Source organism: Drosophila subobscura, chromosome E (genome assembly GCF_008121235.1).
Source record: "Drosophila subobscura isolate 14011-0131.10 chromosome E, UCBerk_Dsub_1.0, whole genome shotgun sequence".
Classification (NCBI taxonomy): Eukaryota; Metazoa; Arthropoda; class Insecta; order Diptera; family Drosophilidae; genus Drosophila; species Drosophila subobscura.
This window is the reverse complement of record NC_048531.1, coordinates 2,421,787-2,439,448: the sequence shown is the minus strand read 5'-3', so window position 1 is coordinate 2,439,448 and position 17,662 is coordinate 2,421,787. Positions and strand designations below refer to the sequence as shown.

At 44.2% G+C, this 17,662-nt stretch overlaps 5 protein-coding genes across 6 annotated transcripts in view; 3 read left to right on the top strand and 2 right to left on the bottom strand.

The window, feature by feature from the left end:
• Window positions 1-7: 7 nt before the first annotated feature.
• LOC117892528 (peroxisome assembly factor 2) lies at window positions 8-3,306 on the bottom strand. Of its 2 annotated transcripts, XM_034798830.1 has the most exons (5): window positions 3,181-3,306; window positions 2,947-3,077; window positions 2,383-2,889; window positions 1,568-2,323; window positions 8-1,508 (listed from the first exon to the last, which is right to left on the bottom strand). In XM_034798830.1, the coding sequence occupies exons 2-5, from the start codon at window positions 2,965-2,967 to the stop codon at window positions 105-107; spliced, it is 2,688 nt and encodes an 895-aa protein (XP_034654721.1). In that variant the 5' UTR covers window positions 2,968-3,077; window positions 3,181-3,306; the 3' UTR covers window positions 8-104. The 2 variants fall into 2 exon arrangements, with proteins under 2 accessions (XP_034654721.1, XP_034654720.1); XM_034798829.1 differs by lacking the exon at window positions 2,947-3,077 and having other exon boundaries at window positions 3,181-3,262.
• Window positions 3,307-4,251: 945 nt separating this feature from the next.
• Window positions 4,252-6,557, top strand: LOC117890563 (transcription initiation factor TFIID subunit 5). Its single transcript, XM_034795497.1, has one exon. The coding sequence runs from the start codon at window positions 4,319-4,321 to the stop codon at window positions 6,425-6,427; it is 2,109 nt and encodes a 702-aa protein (XP_034651388.1). The 5' UTR covers window positions 4,252-4,318; the 3' UTR covers window positions 6,428-6,557.
• A 118-nt stretch (window positions 6,558-6,675) lies between these two features.
• On the bottom strand, window positions 6,676-8,283 carry LOC117890564 (periodic tryptophan protein 1 homolog). Its single transcript, XM_034795498.1, has one exon. The coding sequence runs from the start codon at window positions 8,200-8,202 to the stop codon at window positions 6,820-6,822; it is 1,383 nt and encodes a 460-aa protein (XP_034651389.1). The 5' UTR covers window positions 8,203-8,283; the 3' UTR covers window positions 6,676-6,819.
• A 664-nt stretch (window positions 8,284-8,947) lies between these two features.
• Window positions 8,948-9,367, top strand: LOC117890266 (5-hydroxyisourate hydrolase). Its single transcript, XM_034795025.1, has one exon. The coding sequence runs from the start codon at window positions 8,978-8,980 to the stop codon at window positions 9,317-9,319; it is 342 nt and encodes a 113-aa protein (XP_034650916.1). The 5' UTR covers window positions 8,948-8,977; the 3' UTR covers window positions 9,320-9,367.
• Window positions 9,368-10,592: 1,225 nt separating this feature from the next.
• LOC117890121 (serine-rich adhesin for platelets) overlaps window positions 10,593-17,662 on the top strand; it is a 33,340-nt gene continuing 26,270 nt past the window's right edge. The window contains exon 1 of the mRNA XM_034794799.1: window positions 10,593-11,256. The gene's annotated coding sequence lies outside the window, so the exon portion shown is untranslated. The remainder of the gene's footprint in view (window positions 11,257-17,662) is intronic.

Below are 17,662 nucleotides of genomic sequence, written 5' to 3'. Positions count from 1 at the left end.
CAGTCCCTTGGCTTGTGAACTATCAACAGTTTTATTCAAAAATTAAGAAAAAATCGATAACAAATGATTGCCGTACCTAGGAGACGATCTATTGGTAGGATTAATCAAACACTGTAGGATGCCTTAAGGTTGTTGAAGTACTCCAGATCCGTTTTGCTTATCGAAGGCACAAATTTGTTGAACGACTTGGTGAAGTCTTCAGACTCCACGATTACGGTCTCAGGCAGGAGTTCCTCTTCCGAGAGCTTTCCACTCAGGTGCCGGTCAATGGTGCGTCTCACAGCCGATAGCCAGGCATTCGAGCAGATGGAGTACAGGTCTGCGCCACTCATTTCACTCTTCAGGCGCTCGGCAATCTCGTCCATGTTGACGCCAGAGTCCAGGACAAAGCGCTGAGTTTGCGCTCGCAAAACGGCTGCTTTGTCGTCGGATGTAGAGCAGGGCCCCACGTAGAAGAGTTTATCGAAGCGACCGGGTCGTAGCAGAGCGGGATCAATCAAGTCCGGACGATTGGTGGCCGCAAGTATGAAAATGGGCTTACTGGAGTCGCCATCGCTCATGCCGTCCATCTCAGCAAGAAGCTGCGACACAACGCGATCCATAACACCGCCAGAATCGCCCGCCACACCTCGATTTGGTGCCAGGGAGTCAAGCTCGTCGAGGAAGAGCACACAGGGGGCCGCGGAGCGAGCACGGGAAAAGACCTCACGCACATTCTGTTCACTCTGGCCCACGTACATGTTGAGCAACTCGGGTCCCTGCACTGAAAGGAAGCTCAGGTTGCATTCAGTGGCCACGGCCTTGGCAACCAAGGTTTTGCCCGTTCCAGGCGGCCCGTAGAGCAGAATGCCGGAGCGCCGTAGGTTCTTGCCCATGAGGTGAACGTGCTTTAGCGGCAGTCCTATGCTGCTCTGAATCTCATCCTTCAGTTTGGCCAGACCGCCAATGTCCGACCAATAGACCTTGGGCACCTTTGGCGCACCCAAACTATCCGCAAACGAGCTCTGCATGTCGCTCAAGTTCTTGGAAAAGTGGGACAGGTCAAGGCAGCTCCTGCCCAGCCTCTGTCGGCTTTTCATGCGAATGGCACTGTCGTACAGTAATTGCAGGTCACCTAGAAGAAATCCCTGTGATTTGGCCGCCACTTCCTGCAGCACGCCCACCGTCTGTCTCCAACTCGGACACAGGCGCGCCATGAACTGTGATTGGTTTTCTCTCGAGAACAAGGGCAAGCGGTCGATGGCCTTTTGATTGTAGATCATATCGTTGAAAGTCTCACGGGCGTGCATCCAACGGAGGATCTCAAAGCGCTCTTCCTTGCTCGGCATTTCAATGCTTATTATCTCAAGGAACAAGCTCTGAATCATGGGCTTCAAGTGCTTGTCACTGGTTAGAGCAACTACAACTACAGGATGCTTTCGATCCCGAGAGAACAGCTCTTGTACTTGGACATGGAAGGCCGAAAGCAGACGCAGGTCCTCGTTGCCTTCATTGTCGATGCCGAATATCTGAAGGATTACATTTTAGGATTAGTCTCGTTCTCACCGGGAAGGTTGTATATAAGTACCTCGAAATTATGGAAGCAGATCAACAGTGGCTCAGTGACTTGGCTCTTGGCGAAGACCGCCTTCAGCTTCATCTCTGTGTGCGAGGGAACCTGCGAAACGATCTCGGCACAATCCGCTCCATACAAGTGCATTCCCAGCTCCTGGGCGACGGCGTTTATGAGCTTAGTTTTGCCAGATCCCCGCTCACCCTGGACTAGAAACACTGGGAAGATGTGCTTGGAAGACAGGCAGGCCGACTTCTTGGGCAGAAACGCGTCAACCGATGATCGCAGCAGCTGGTAAGGCTTTCGCAGCCCACTCGGATAGTTCTCAACGATGGCAAAGTTGTCAAGAACTTGTCGTGGGAGGAAGTTATGGGCATTGGGAACTTGCACCAGGTTGCTAAGACCCTTCGCCACAACCGCCTGTAGCTCGAACTCGCTGCTCTTTGTCTCCAGATGAATGCAGCGGAAGTGGACGTGCCGCAGATACGCGAATATCAGATAATAGTGGGCATAGGCAGCGGTGCCAACCAGTTTGGCGTTCACCTCGATGCGATAGGTGTGGCCGCGATGCAGTAGACGCGGCGTATTAAAATGGTTGCTCAGGATGAGCTCCGTCACCTCGGCAGGCAGCTCGTGGGGATTGCTCAGCATATACACATGGGCTTTGGTGGCTATGGATGGTATAGTTTGTTCATCGGCAAAGCGTTCCAGTTTGATCCAGCAATTGGAGCGAACCCGAAACCGGTCCATGACATTGCTATAGAAGTTTTCCTACAACAATAAGGATCATTCACTTATCTTCTTGAAATGATTTATAAACTGAAACGGACCTGGACATAAAGACAGTTGCCTTGACAGTGAGCTACCGGCAATATCTGCGCCACTATTGTGTGTGGAGCTTCCTGCAGCATTTGCTGAATAACTGATTGGGGCGCAGAATGGCTTGATGCTGGCTGGTTGGCCGTTGCACTGCCGCCGCGGATGATCAGGTTGACAAAGTTAACGTCTGGCGACTCGGCATAGCTATCGTACACATCCTGGCTGGCGAATACCAGGTGCTCCGACTTGATCAACTCATTTTTAATGAGCAGTTCGTAGAGACGATTTGGTATAGGCGTTAAATGAAACTTGCCCTTGTAGTATCTGGCGTACCGCCAATATACTGCGTATGTCAGGTATCCGGGATAGAAGAACCACGGCCACTTGGGCACCAGCAACTGGACCGCGGAATTGTAGCCCTCTATCAGCTCTTGCATGCGTCCCGAGTAGCTGTATGTAGGCTGACCGGGATCCAGCTGATCCACCGACACGGACGAGCGCTTGACGGAGACCTTTTTCTGCGAGTGTCAAGGGGAATTTTATACATATCTGGGGTTATTCAATAACACACCTACCGCATCATCATTTTCATTCATTTTTTGGTCAAACAGAGACAAACAACACAATCTACAGGTACAAGGGTTAGATATCGTGGAGCGTAGAGTCAAAGTTCAAGGAGTTGGAGGAAGGACAGCACACAGATACACTAAAATAGGCAATAGTAAGTTAGGCCTTTATACAAAATAAGCTTGTTATTCGTGCAGCTATGCGAAAGCATAATATTTACTATCATTTACGCTTGTTTTTACCTTTTTTATAATTACTCTCTTCGTCATTTTCTTGTTGTTACTCTACCATTGTGACCGCCGACCTTTTGATAAAATATACCGCCTTACCCTCAGAAATATACCGAAATAGCGAAAATTTTCAAAATATACCGTAAATCTTAAATCAATTTCCTAGATTTTGCTTTTCTATTCTGGAACAATGAGTACAGGGAAAAATAAAAAACTAGAGAAGTTTATTTTGCTTCAATTTATAAAGAAATTCCTGTCAAAACATGGCCCAGTACCATGGCCTGGAGTGTAAAAACATAAAGGTCATAAATAGACTGTTCATTTTTTTCTAGTGTTGTTCGGCAAACAACTCCTTTTTGAGATCGAAATTTTTAGTAACATTTGTACCTGGTCAATGCGGACTCATCGTCTGCGACCAACTAATATCGCTGTAGCGATTAAATTACAAAAAAAATAAATAAATAGACTGTTAATTAGTCGAACCTATGATAACGTTTTTGTAGAAAATATTAAAGCCGGACATCCAACATTTGCTAAGTTTGCAAAGTTCTAGACAATGCGGAACTCGAAATCTTATCCTGCCAACAACATGCTATTATCAGGAAAAAATATAAAATTGTCTATCGTTTTAAAGACTTTACGGATTTATTGCTCACCAAAAAGCCTCTCTTTTTTAGAGAATTGTCCAAAGATATGAATGAGGCTGATTTGGAGTTACGAATCGAAACACAGTGGTTACATTCAGGTCGGGTTAACTTGGTGCCATCGGAAGTCATCTTGAATAGCAACCTTCTGTTGTCCCTACTTTCTGGGGCAGCCTTCTGTTGCCTTTGCACTTATACTTACACTTACATGTTAATCCATGAAATTACATCCAATACATTATATAATTTTTTTTAAACTCTTACATACGACCACACTTTTTAACTGAGCATCTTATTGTTTAAATTATAGGAACATTTCCAATGCAACACCTTGCATGCCCTCATCAACAACCATCGATAGCAACACTAATCCACTAATATCGATAGTCAATGCGGATTCATCGAGATGCGACCAATTTCGATGTAGCGATTAAATACCAAAAAAAAAAAGAGACTCGGCAAAACAAAATAGTAGCAAAGCGTAAAAAATTAAATTGTTTCTTAAAATGAGCCTTGAAATGAGCAACTCAAATGGAGGAAATGGCATCCAGCGCGCCCACGACAAGCGCGAGATGCTCTGTCTGCTGAAACTCCTCAAAAAGTACCAGCTGAAGAGCACAGAGGAGCTGCTCTGTCAGGAGGCCAATGTGAGCGCCGCGGATCTGTCGGCAATCAGCGAAACAGATGTACAGCAGGTTCTCGGCGCTGCTTTGGGGCTGGGCGACGGTGAGAGAGAGCCTCCTCGGTCTACTTCAGTGGAAACAAAACAAACGGCGGTGACTGAGGCCAATGCGGCGGAGGCATTGGCCAAGTTCATTGGAGACGACAGCTTTGACGCCCAGCAGCACGAGCAGGCGTACGAAGATCTTCGCTCATTTGTGGAGGATTCGTTGGACATATATAAACACGAGCTGTCTATGGTACTGTATCCCATATTAGTGCAAATCTATTTCAAGATGCTTGCCATCGGGCAAAAGGAAAAGGCGCGCGCTTTCATCGAGAAGTACAAATCCGATCTCGACGGCTACTACATAGAGGGGCTGTTCAACTTGCTGATGCTGTCCAAGCCGGAGGAGCTGCTGGATAACGATCTGGTCGTTGCTATGGAAATGGACAAGTTTGTCATTCGGATGTCAAGGGACTCCCACTCGCTGTTCAAGCGGCACATCCAGGATCGCAGGCAGGAGGTGGTGGCTGACATCGTGTCCAAGTACTTACATTTCGATACCTATGAAGGCATGGCTCGGAACAAGCTGCAATGTGTTGCCACTGCAGGTTCCCACATCGGAGAGGCCAAGAGGCAGGACAACAAGATGAGAGTGTACTATGGCCTGCTCAAGGAGGTGGACTTTCAAACGCTGACCACTCCGGCGCCGGCCCCAGAAGAGGAAGACGATGATCCGGATGCACCAGATCGTCCCAAGAAGAAAAAGCCCAAAAAGGATCCGTTGCTGTCCAAGAAGTCCAAGTCAGATCCCAATGCTCCCTCCATAGACAGGATACCCCTGCCTGAGCTCAAGGACTCTGACAAGTTGCTGAAGCTAAAGGCCCTGAGGGAAGCCAGCAAACGCATGGCCCTCGGCCGAGATCAGCTTCCCTCCGCTGTCTTCTACACGGTACTTAACTCCCAACAGGGCGTCACATGTGCCGAGATCTCAGAGGATTCCACGATGGTGGCCTGTGGATTTGCTGACTCCAGCATTAGGATATGGTCCCTGACGCCCGCCAAACTGCGAACCCTCAAGGAAGCCGATGCACTGAGGGAACTTGACAAGGAGTCTGCCGATATTAATGTGCGCATGCTGGACGACCGCAGTGGGGAAACAACAAGAAACTTCCTGGGCCACACAGGGCCTGTATATCGGTGTGCCTTTGCGCCCGAAATGAACCTGCTCCTATCATGCTCCGAAGACAGCACCATACGATTGTGGTCTCTTCTTACGTGGTCCTGTGTTGTGACCTACCGCGGCCATGTCTACCCCGTCTGGGATGTTCGATTTGCCCCGCATGGATATTATTTTGTATCATGTTCCTACGACAAAACGGCGCGCTTGTGGGCGACAGACTCCAATCAGGCGCTTCGAGTCTTCGTTGGCCACCTATCCGACGTGGACTGTGTCCAGTTTCATCCAAATTCAAATTATGTGGCCACTGGCTCCAGCGACCGGACTGTGCGTCTCTGGGACAACATGACCGGCCAGTCGGTCCGTCTAATGACGGGTCACAAGGGGTCTGTCAGTGCTCTTGCCTTCTCCACCTGCGGACGCTATCTAGCCTCCGGCTCCATCGACAGCACCATCATCATCTGGGACTTGTCAAATGGTTCCCTGGTGACCACTTTACTAAGGCATACCAGCACCGTGACGACGATAACCTTCAGCCGAGATGGAACGCTCTTGGCTGCTGCTGGCCTGGACAACAATCTAACCCTATGGGACTTCCACAAGGTCACCGATGACTACATCAGCAACCACATTACGGTGTCGCACCATCAGGATGAGAACGATGAGGATGTCTACCTGTTGCGCACGTTCCCCAGCAAGAACTCCCCCTTTGTCACCCTTCACTTCACCCGCCGCAATCTCCTCATGTGCGTCGGACTCTTTAAGAGTTAGGTAATACCTTAGTTTTGTCCATATACATACATACGTAACGTAGTGTTTAGGATTAAGATGATTTTGTATCATAATATAAAGTTAGCAAGTGTCTGATTATCTAATTAATCCACCTGATTTACTTGGATTATATTGTAACCAAAATGCAGATCAAGTAGTTCGAGCATTGGGTTGTAATGCCATTGACTGGAAATAGCTAGCTCATCCACAATCCAGAGGTACGAGTGGCCAAAACATAGCAATATAATTAATATAATTTCTGTACATTTCTACTCTACGTTTTAGATACGGTTTAAGTTTAAACAACTGACACGTTTTGGATCCTTACACATTAGCCATATAATATATTTATAAAATGTTCTTAAATCGTGAATGCAAAAACATCAGCATATCTAAGACTCGGAATCGTCAATACCGAATGTCCGACGCACCGCTACGGAGTTCTTTATGTTGTAGATAGCACACCGCGGAGGCTTCTCTCCCCCGAATGCAAGCGTGTATGGGTCCTCCGGGCATTGGCGCATGCACTGCAGACGACCCATGTTGAACTCGTGTTCGTAGACATGCTTTGCCTCGGTGCCGCTGAAGTTCCACACTTTCAGAGTGCCCTCCGTGGAGGTGGAAGTCAGCAGATTGGGCATTTGGCTGTTGAAGCACACCCCGGAGATTTCCTCGTTGTGGGCTTTTACGGACCACAAGATTTGGTTGGGTGTGCGCTTATCGGCATAGTGGAGACTGCCGTCGTTCGTGCCAATGATGAAATAGTCTGTTTGGGTGGGGTGCCAGAGAACCTTCTCCACCTCGCCATCCACCTTCCACTGGATGCTGGACGAGTTCACGGCCTCAGCGTCGCGGCAATCGAAGAGCCGCACGTATCCGTCAGAACACCCGGTTAGAATGCTCTGAGCCTCCGTGGGGTGGAACTCCAAAGTCTGGACTTTCTCCTCAAAAGCGGTGATGGTAGTGTGCGGTTGTCCCTCATCCATATCCCAGAGGATCAGTGTACGATCGACCGAGCCACTGGCCAATATGTGCTCGAAGTTACGGTTCCAGGAGAGATCCAGAACGGCATCCTTGTGGCCATACTGCTCCTTCTGATGTTTGCGACTGCCCTTGGAGCCCAGCTTAAACGTGGGCTCGATGGAGTCCTGAATATCCAAGTCCCACACCGTTATGATCGGGTCCATGCATCCAATGGCGCACATGTTGCCCGGCTTATCGCTGCCCGCATCGTGGTTCATCCACTCGATGCAGAGGGGAAAGCTGGGCAGCAGGAAGTCGTGGTGTGTGTAGAGCGCCTCCTCCTCCTGATTGAACACCCACACCTCCATGGAGGCGGCGTCATCCTGGACATGACCCACCAGAATCAAGTTGTCACTGGGCTTGATAACCTCGTCCTCAGCCTCAGAGTCTTCGTCTTCATCGGGCACCTGCTCACCGGCATCTACAATGTTGGCCAAACTCGTGACCGTTGCGTTCTCCTCGTTGTCATACGCATTGAAATCGAACTCGTCCTGCGGATTGCGATTCTCGCTATTGGCATCGTCATTGTCCTCATCCACGTCCATGCCTGCGTCACCAGCTGCTGTCTCATCACCTTCGTCATCGTCCTCACTGTCCTCCTCCAGCTCCTGCTGCGTGGCGCCAATGATTCTGGCCAACTCGCCTTGTGTCAGCACAATCTTATCGGGGCGATCCTTGGCAACTCCGCGTGGCACAAAGCACAACGCGGGTACAAAGTCAATGCTTGCCTCGGGGGGTCCTTCTTCAGCCATTTGTATTTTATATTGAAAGAAATTAACTAAAATCAGAAATCCAAATCAAACGAACAACACGTGCTGAGGACTTATCGATAAAATATACCGACTACTGAAATATACCTCCTCTTTTTCAAAATATTCCGAAATTATACTAACTTAGCCCAAATAACCCCCTACACCTCGGAGGAAAATAATACTGTTTGGTAAATTCATCTTGTAGATGCTTCCATCTCTTTATCTACAAATAAATATTTCCACAGTATCTTTTACATGAACTGGATTTTTGATTTGCTGGAAAGAAAAAGGTATAGAAATTGTAACAAAAAATATTATAAAACGTACGGCACAGTAATCAGATGCGCTAAATTGTTTGCCCACAAAAAGAGCTATATATGTATGTATGTATGTTCATATGTATATTCCCTCGGTGCCCAGTGTGATCAAGTGGCATAGCGCATACGAACGTTCATGTAACGTATAAATTACATGGAGCTATGTAGATCTTTTGAGATTTGATGGGCCAGAAATAGCACAATACAATAACTGCTTTAAGTACATATTTATATACAAACGTACATATGTATGTATGTATATTAAAAAAATTGTATGAGCACTTGTATTTTTTTTGCAAAGTTTATGATTAGAAAATAAATTTCATTATCTTTCCTAAACTAAGCAAAATGTACTCTAAGATTTAGATAAACTGATTTTGTTTACTGAAATTTCTTATCTTCAGTGTCTTGTCAGAGATCAACCTCTCAGTGGTTTTCAGTTCTTTAGTCGAGTCGCAATGGACGCACGGAAATTTTCCACCCATGTACTGGATACCTCTGTTGGAAAGGCGGCCGCAAGTGTTAGGGTCACAGTTTCTGTTCTAGACGAGATCCAAGAGTGGAGATCCCTCCGAGCGGTCCAAACCAATGCGGACGGTCGTTGTCAACTTTTGGAGGCCGGCGAGTTTCCCAGCGGAGTCTATAAGCTAAAATTTCATGTGGGAGCCTACTTCGCAGAGCGCAATGTGAACACCTTGTACCCAGCTATAGATATAATGGTGGACTGTAGTGAGAATCAGAATTATCATATTCCTCTACTCCTTAACCCCTTTGGATACTCCACATACCGTGGCACATAGATCTATAAAAATACATAATCCATTTTTAGAATAAGCTCGAAGGAAATAGGGAAATGAAATAAAATTTGTCGAAAGAGAATGTATTTTTATTTTAATCACTCTAGAGTTTTGTAACGGAAAAATATGTTGAAACGTGCCTAGACACTACTAATGATCGGTACCCACCCAGTTTGTATAATCTCATTTGCAGTATGCCGCTGAAGTGGAAAGATGATTACCACCGTGCTTCTCAACAAGCTTAAGGCCTTTAAACGCCAAAAAAAAGAGAAAAATTGTTATAGATTAATAAGATTATATTGAATTTATTTGCATTTTGTAATTTGTTTAACCTATTTTAAAGCTTATCTTCATGTTGCCAAGACACAGACCGGGCTGGGCTGTTAAAAAAATGTTTTAAGTTGTTTTCCTTTTGGGAACAAGGACTGCTCCACAGGGTCGTGCCGTTGAGGGGCGAAGGCGGCGATTTGGACTCAAAACTATCCAATTTTGAATAGGAAGGGGGCTTGGAGGCGAGGTTTTACAGCTTTTCCACGGGCGCAAATATTCCTTGGCACGGCCTGGCAGCTCCACCTATCAAAGAAGGCTGCAGATGTTATGCCCAGACATATGTATGTACATATGCAAATTCATGGGTTTCCATAAAAGTACACATATTTACATATATGTATGATATACATATAATACTCAAATGTATACATAGACAAACGACCGTCCTGGTTTTTTTTCCTGCAGATATGGGTTTAATCAAAGTTGTCGGCGCTTATTTCGTTGATTGTCCTCCTCCCCCGATCATGCAAGAGCCGCCAATCCCACTAAAAGCGTGTTTTTCGATCTGAGTACTAGGCTATAAGGTATACAATCCTATAAAAAAGAATATTTATAATAAGCAAAATTGATTCTTCCCTCTGATTAAATTATTGTTTCAGAGGTGAAAGTCGCTAGGCAAGCTAGTAATATCTAATAGAACATCAAAATCGAGGAATCTGATTTAAGGCTACGGTATATTTACGGTATTTTGAAGATGAAATGGTATATTTCGGTATATTTACGAGGCCCTGACGGTATATATTATTGATAGTTTCACGGTCACACAATGTGACTCACACTGGTCACACTGGTCGTATATCTTTCTATTCGTCGCGCGCTCCGCTGTCGCTTCAAAAAAAAGCGATTTAGTTACGGGAATGCCGGTAGTTTCTAACATAAAAAATATACTTAATTTAAATCAAAAAATGTAATACAATATAAAGTATTTAAAAGTGCGGTACTCAGTGCTAGAGCTGCGTTTTGTTAAGTTGCGTATCTGCTCTGCTTGCCGTTGCCCCCCCACACAGAGGCGCAACAGTTGTTCTCTTAGGGCGGAGATCGAGTATAGAATTGATTTGGAAATTATATCCCTATCCGCGTGTTATTGAAGATTGAAGAGTTAAACAAGAAGTTGAGTTTGTTATTGGAAAGTACGAGCACACTCACGCTACCACGGGTAGATGTACGCTATACCTATACGTTCCCCACAGCCAAGTGAACAAATCCCCAACAAATCTTAAACCAGTTTCAAGATACATATTCTTGGTGTCAGTGTGTGCATGTTGATTTTTTTCTGGCATTGTTTTCGTTTGGTTTGGTTTGGTGTTTTGTGGCTCTGCATCTTTTTTGTGTACCTTTTCGCCTGTTTCTGTTGCTCGGTTTCCCCCTAATCGCGTTTCCATTTTCTGGCTGCCTCTGCCCCTGCCTCTGCTGTTGGCTCTCGTCCAGGTCGGGGTCCGTCGGTGTCCAGCAAGAGCAACAGCAACAAGTACCCTGCCCGAACACACGAAAAGACAAGCAACAGCAACAGCTCAGCATCTAACGTACTGTGCCCAATCGGTCCAATTTGAATGCGGTCCAATTCAAAGCAGCTCGAGAACCGGAGTATCTCGCACGAACATTTCTGAAAGGTAAGCCACACATGTACACATGTACATACCTATTTACATATATTTTGATCTATTAATACTATAAGGCCGTTGAAGGATTACATTTTATTTTAAAATACGAATTTAATTATGAAAGTTATTTTTGCGTAAAATGTTAATTCAAAAAATTGGTCTAGATTGGGAAAATGACCTGCAGAGACAATAATATTGGTTTCACGTTAAATAAAGTATTGAGTCATTATAGACATGCTATAATTCGACAATAAACGAGAAGTATGTTATTTACTTGTTAAGAACTTTTAACTAGTTATTTAGATACCTACATATGTAGTTGGTTAACTGTCTGAGTGCCGAAGACATACACACCTACATACATATGTACATATGCATGTATGTATGTACATATGTATGTACATATGTACCTTTAATGGGAAATTTGGAACAATTTCATTTATCTAATAATTGAAAGTTCACAAATTAATAATAAAAGGGCAAGAGCCGCATGAAAACGCAATCAAAGTGACAAACTGCTAGCGCTCAATTAATGAAATCAAAAACAATCAAATGACAAAAAAAAACAAAAAGATATGTATGTAATTGTTAATCGATTCGACGATAAACACTTTCTAGGCCCGCAGCTCTATCCGACCACGAATCATTAATAACTGTAGTCAAACACAACAAAACAAAATAAAAGAAGCTTATATTGAATGGTGCCGTTAGAAGAGACGCTGGAAAAGTGACAAAATGCTTGCTTACTCGAATATGGATATAATTTGCATTGACGCAACACAAAAACCCAATATCCAATGATCGTTAAAAGCTGGCGGCAGACTAGAGAGTGGCTAACCGGGCAAAAGTGCAGAAAAAGAGCAGATAAATTGACCGCAGAAAGAGCAGAGCGAGCCCCATGAAGAAACTGAGGAACAGATAAACCTTTAAGTCATCAAAGTTGGGCCGCGAGGCACTGAGGAGAGCGCAGTCGACTTTTCCCTGCTTGAGCATGTTTATACCCTAACCCATGCTGTAGTGGATGGAGGGTTCTTTATATTTGTAGAGTTTTGTAAACGCAGAGAAGGTAACCGATAGCCAAGTGATTATTTCCAAGGTTGAAACTGATGCAAAAAACTTTATACCAATTGAAGGTCGTAAATAGATTTAAAACGTATTGACGAATTTTCAACACAAGTTTTTGTTATTTGAAAATTGTAATCCATAGAGAGACAAGTATGGATTATGCTACAACAAGTATCATCCAGTTGGAAGGGCATCAACGCTTCGGCCCCAGAAGCCTGCTTGCTCGCCACCCCACCCTTCTGATTGGTGCTCAGCTCAGCTGACGTCGCAAAATGGCAAGAAGCCTCTCTCCACCGTCCACCGTCCACTCTCCCCTTCTCTCTTTCTGCCACTCAGCGCGTTGAGCTAGCTGAAATGGCAAGAGCAAACAGGAAATGAACCCGCATGCACTTTTGTAAGTACCTTTCGTTCGAATTCGCTGGCCGATTGCATCGGGTATGGGGGCTGGGGCCAGGCCTGAGCTTGGTCTTGGGCTCAAGTATATTTTGTCGTCTTGTGTTTCTTGGTTTGTTTTTATTTATACCCTGAAGCGTGCAGGTTTCCAGTGGGCATTTGTGTATATGGCATGTACTCGCACTCGTAACCCTGAACTGGGGTAAAGTATAATATTTTCTTTTAACTTCTCCGCAAATGTTTGGACTTGTTCTTAGATAAATAGTCCAGACACTTCGGCCTTAAATCCATGGGTTGCTTCCCCTAATAGGTATCAACTAACAGAACCCTCGACAAAATCTGTTTTCATTATTTGTTTTTATTTTTTTTTTGTTAATTTGCAGGCATTTTCAGACCATTTCATTCCACTTGGGCGTAGGTAGGCCCAATATTTGTGCAGTTGTGTGTATTTGTATCTATGTATGTATTTACATATATGCATAAATACATATGTACGAGGATGTGTGAGCCAGTATGTGACAAACCAACCTGTTCGTGGCCAAGGGAATGACTCAGCGGTGTGGCTGGGGGAGTTGGCCTGCATGAGATACACTTCAGTAGAGATGCACCCAATGCCCGATGAACGATATGCCTCTCACATACAAGACAAGACTCAAGTGTTTGCCGAGGACACGCACACCCATGTGTTTGCGAGGGGTCTGTCTGCTTGTCTTCCCTTTTGACCTGCCCTCCAGCGTTTATCCATCGACGGATTATTTTGATTATTTTTGTGCCCTTAGCAATGTCTCGAATTACCCCGAGAATGGAGTTGTCTCTCCATTTGCATCTCTCACTCCCTGTATCTGCTGGCCTTCCTTCTTTATCTTTTTTTTGTGTTTTTTCCTTTCCTGTACTCGTCTTTCCTGTCTTCATATGGGGTCTTGCCACTTGAAATGTGTGTTCAATGGGTGATTTCCGATGGTCCAAAATAAGTCGAGAGAAAACGTTTCAAATTAGTGATCCCCAAGTATTCTTAGTCTGTTTTCCAGACTATCTAACCAGAAACATGCGAGCTCTACACTCACACTCTATTCCTGGTACAATTTCCATTATTCTACGACGTGCCACTTATCGAGTTCGTTCCATTCGAATTTCCAGTAAATAAACTAAGAGATAACAAGATATCTATTTTACATCTGTTTCTCTATAAATGTGTATTTATATTCATTTCAATTGACGCCATTATTTGCATAATTAAGAAGAACGTTTACATACGACCTTGGAAGTCTCTTAAGGCTCTTGGCGCAATTATTGTCTATGGCTTTGGTTTAGCAAAAACATTTATTTCGAGTGTGCTTGCCTTGTACTAGTGCTAGTACCCGATGTAGCAACAGTGGGTACCTTGCTGTGGGCAGGGCGGATTGCAGCCGGTGGCGTGACTAAGACATTCCGCCATTGCAAAGTGAGTTTTCAAAAATTTGAAACAAATTTCAGTCGAGTTTTTGTGTGTTGGTCTGCCTCTCTTCTTCATTCGCCTCGCAATAATGTGGCCGAGTTGTTGTTGCTGCTAACGAGCCGAACAAACCAAGCAGACTTTTATTTTGGAGCACTGTTTGTAGTCTTATTTCTGCACACATGCTCACCTATATGGTTTCGGCATTAAAAATTGTGGCGCAAAATTCAAACACTAAAACGTAATTGAAAAAGCATGAGAGATGCCGCAGGTATGTACAATATGTAGTTGCTTGGGTGGAGGGGAGGCTGGGCCGGGTCTGGGTACCAGTACCGACCACCTCCTAAGCCAAAGTCGCAGTCAGTCGCGCACTAAATCCCAATGGTAACGCAACCATTAATCAAAACACAAGAAACGGGTGGGGAAAGGGGCGCCTATTTCGCTCATTTCGAGCCGAGTTAATAGAGGAAAAGTGGTAAACGGCTCAGAAAAACACACAAACAATGATTCGAAAAGTTCCTTCCAGAAATGAAATTTTCATATTGCATTTTCATATTGATTCATTATAAGACTCTGACAAACGGAATGGATTCTATGATTCACAATCCCCAAACGTATAAATATGTACATATGTATGTACAAATAAATACATATGTATACATACATATGCATACATATGTACATATGCATACATCACTTTCGAATGAAATTTGCATTGTTCCCGACACTTTTGGGTGTGTAGTCCTCGGTAGTCGAGGCCCTCCCCATTAAACTTAATTAATGCTATTACGTAGTAGAAAACAATTAGTTTTAATGGTGGGGTGGCTGGAGAGATACATATATGTATGTACATAGGATCGTCAAAAAGAGAACGTAGTACATGTCATTCCTCAATATACCGATCGTGGTGTCGCAGGTGGTCGTAGTACTTATATATGACAAATATCGACATGGCCGTCACACCTGTAAAGGACATCGCTGCTGTCAACAGCTGAACACCTCATGTAGAATTTAACCTTACTTATAAGTCCGATGATGAAGAGTATGGATGGAATCGTGAGACAGCCTATCGCGTTGCACATTCCGGACAGCCATTTCTTTTCCAGTGGAAAGATAATGTAGAAAATAACTTCCAGGCTCCGGGAAACCAGCATCATTAGGACCCAAGGCAGAAGGGCCAATGGAATTCTCTTGATAACTCCAATTAATCCCACAATCGAGCACGCCGTCGTCATAAAGTCAGCGATGGCCATTATAAGAGTTATTATAGGTTTCTCCGTTTCTGTGGACATCGAGGGACTGCTCAATTTTAAATCTTAATGCTTAGGCAGTGCCAGAACTTACCCGCCTGAACCAAGTATGTGACTGTTACTGTGGTCCCAACGATCCAGCCGACAGCAATTACAATGCAGCTGACTCGCAGGCATTTTGCATTCAATCCCATTTTTCAATAGGACACATTTTTCGTTGAACATTTTCAGGACAGAAATAGCTTTGATTTAACGATTTGGGGAACAGAGCACAATCTGCCAGTTTATATGCCAGTGAATATGTACGTATGTATGTACATACATGCTTAAATTAACATTTATTTATTTAATATATTGTATTATACTTCTATCCGTTTTGGCCAACTACTTAGCAATTCGAGGCGCAGGCCACGTAACAGTAACAAGGCATAAAAGGCGAAAGACATAAAAACATATCAAGTATTCCATATTCACACCATTCACAATGGTTTATCAGGTTGCATGCACGCGATTCAAATCAATTGCCACAATGACACACATACAAATTGTTATGCTACTTGCTAGCTCACAGATACATACATATGTACATAAATATGTATTTACAAATGCACATATATGTACATATGTATGTATCGGTGTATCTGGCAATCGTCTAATGCTTAAACCAGAACGATGATGATGACGAGCCAGTAAAGACCTTCACGGTGGCAGGCAGAAACCTAGCCAAGAGAACAGGTGACGAGACGACTGTGCACTAATAGTTGCTGTCTCTTGGCACCGAAGCTGTGCATACCCTTGCCGATTGACCACTGATGGAAAAATGTCTCTTAGCTTAGCGACGGCCCGTCTGCAACTGGGAATAGGTTGGGAGAGTACTCTTGGCAAGTGTATACAAACAGCAATAACACACTAGGTACATCACTACGTCATTCAGTGAAGTGAAGGGTTTTGTGCAGGCGGGTTGGAGAGTTGAGGAGGGGTTGCACGTGCTTTGCATGTCCAATTACTAAACAGCAAGAACCTGGTCGCACAAAGACATAACTTACAAATTTTCATCGGAATCAACAGGTTTCGTAAAGCGGAGAAGAGATTGCAGGTAGCGCACGTGGGAGAGAGAGAGCGGGAGAGGGAGAGGGAGAGGGAGTGGGAGTGGGAGAGTGTTTCTCTTTTAACCGTTCTTTCTTCTGCATAATTACAAGGTTTCGTTTCGTTCTCGTATTTGGATTCGGACGAATTAAATCAAATATTCAATCGACACAATGGCACACATTCGACCTCCTCTATTTTTGCTTTGCTTTGCTTTGTTGTGTTTCGGTTTGTCGGTTTTTATTTTTAATCGGCTGCTTTACTTCTATTTGGGTTAATGTTGAAAAACTGTCGTCTTCTCCCGCTAGCGGAGCCGGACAACTTTCATTAGGGCAAGAAGAAAAGCGAAATAACCTTCTTCTGGCCGCTCTAATCTTTTGCACCTCCAACGCGAACTCCCAACATCGCCAAGAGCATGTCCGGCTCTGTGTCCGGGAGAAGAGACAGATGGATGGATGGAGGCCCAGTCCCAGTGCTTGCAATTTCACTTTTAATGGTTTGCAGAAGGTTAAAAATAAAAAGATTACCCATTAATGTTGGCCAATCTTTTTGATGCTTTTCTTTTATAATTTGTGCGCTATTAGCGGATATGTACGAGCATCTTTTCTTGTTTTTTGCGCGTTTCGCAATTTTTCCCATTTGGGACAGTGCTTTTATGTTCTTCAGTACCGATATCAGATGGCTGTTAGGGTATGGGTCCAAGGCATACATACATATGTACATATGTACATGGCACCATGTAAACATTAGATCTCATTAGGATAACCTCAAAAGAATGTACGGAAGATATTCTAGAAGAGCCAAATTATTTCAAGCTGTCAAAAGATGGAAATGGAATCATTGTTTAGGATGAAATGGATATGATATTCATAATAATTGTGATCACAAATCACGATTCCAGCTAACAATTTCACTAACAAATGCTTTGTTTGAGACCACAGTGAATGGAGCTCTTTGTTCTTTAATAAATTATCATAGATAAAAGACTAATTGGTTTCCAAGACTCCCCAAATCGAAAACCAACAAGTTTTCTTGCTTTCTTCGTAAGTGATTCATTAGAGATTCATTAAGTATTCATATTTTCCATTCACTTTCCTTTTCTCGAGCTTATCAGCTTCGAAACTTAAAGGAAACGGTTAAGAGGCGATCTTTGAATGGTGTGGAACAAACACATTGACCCACAGCTGAT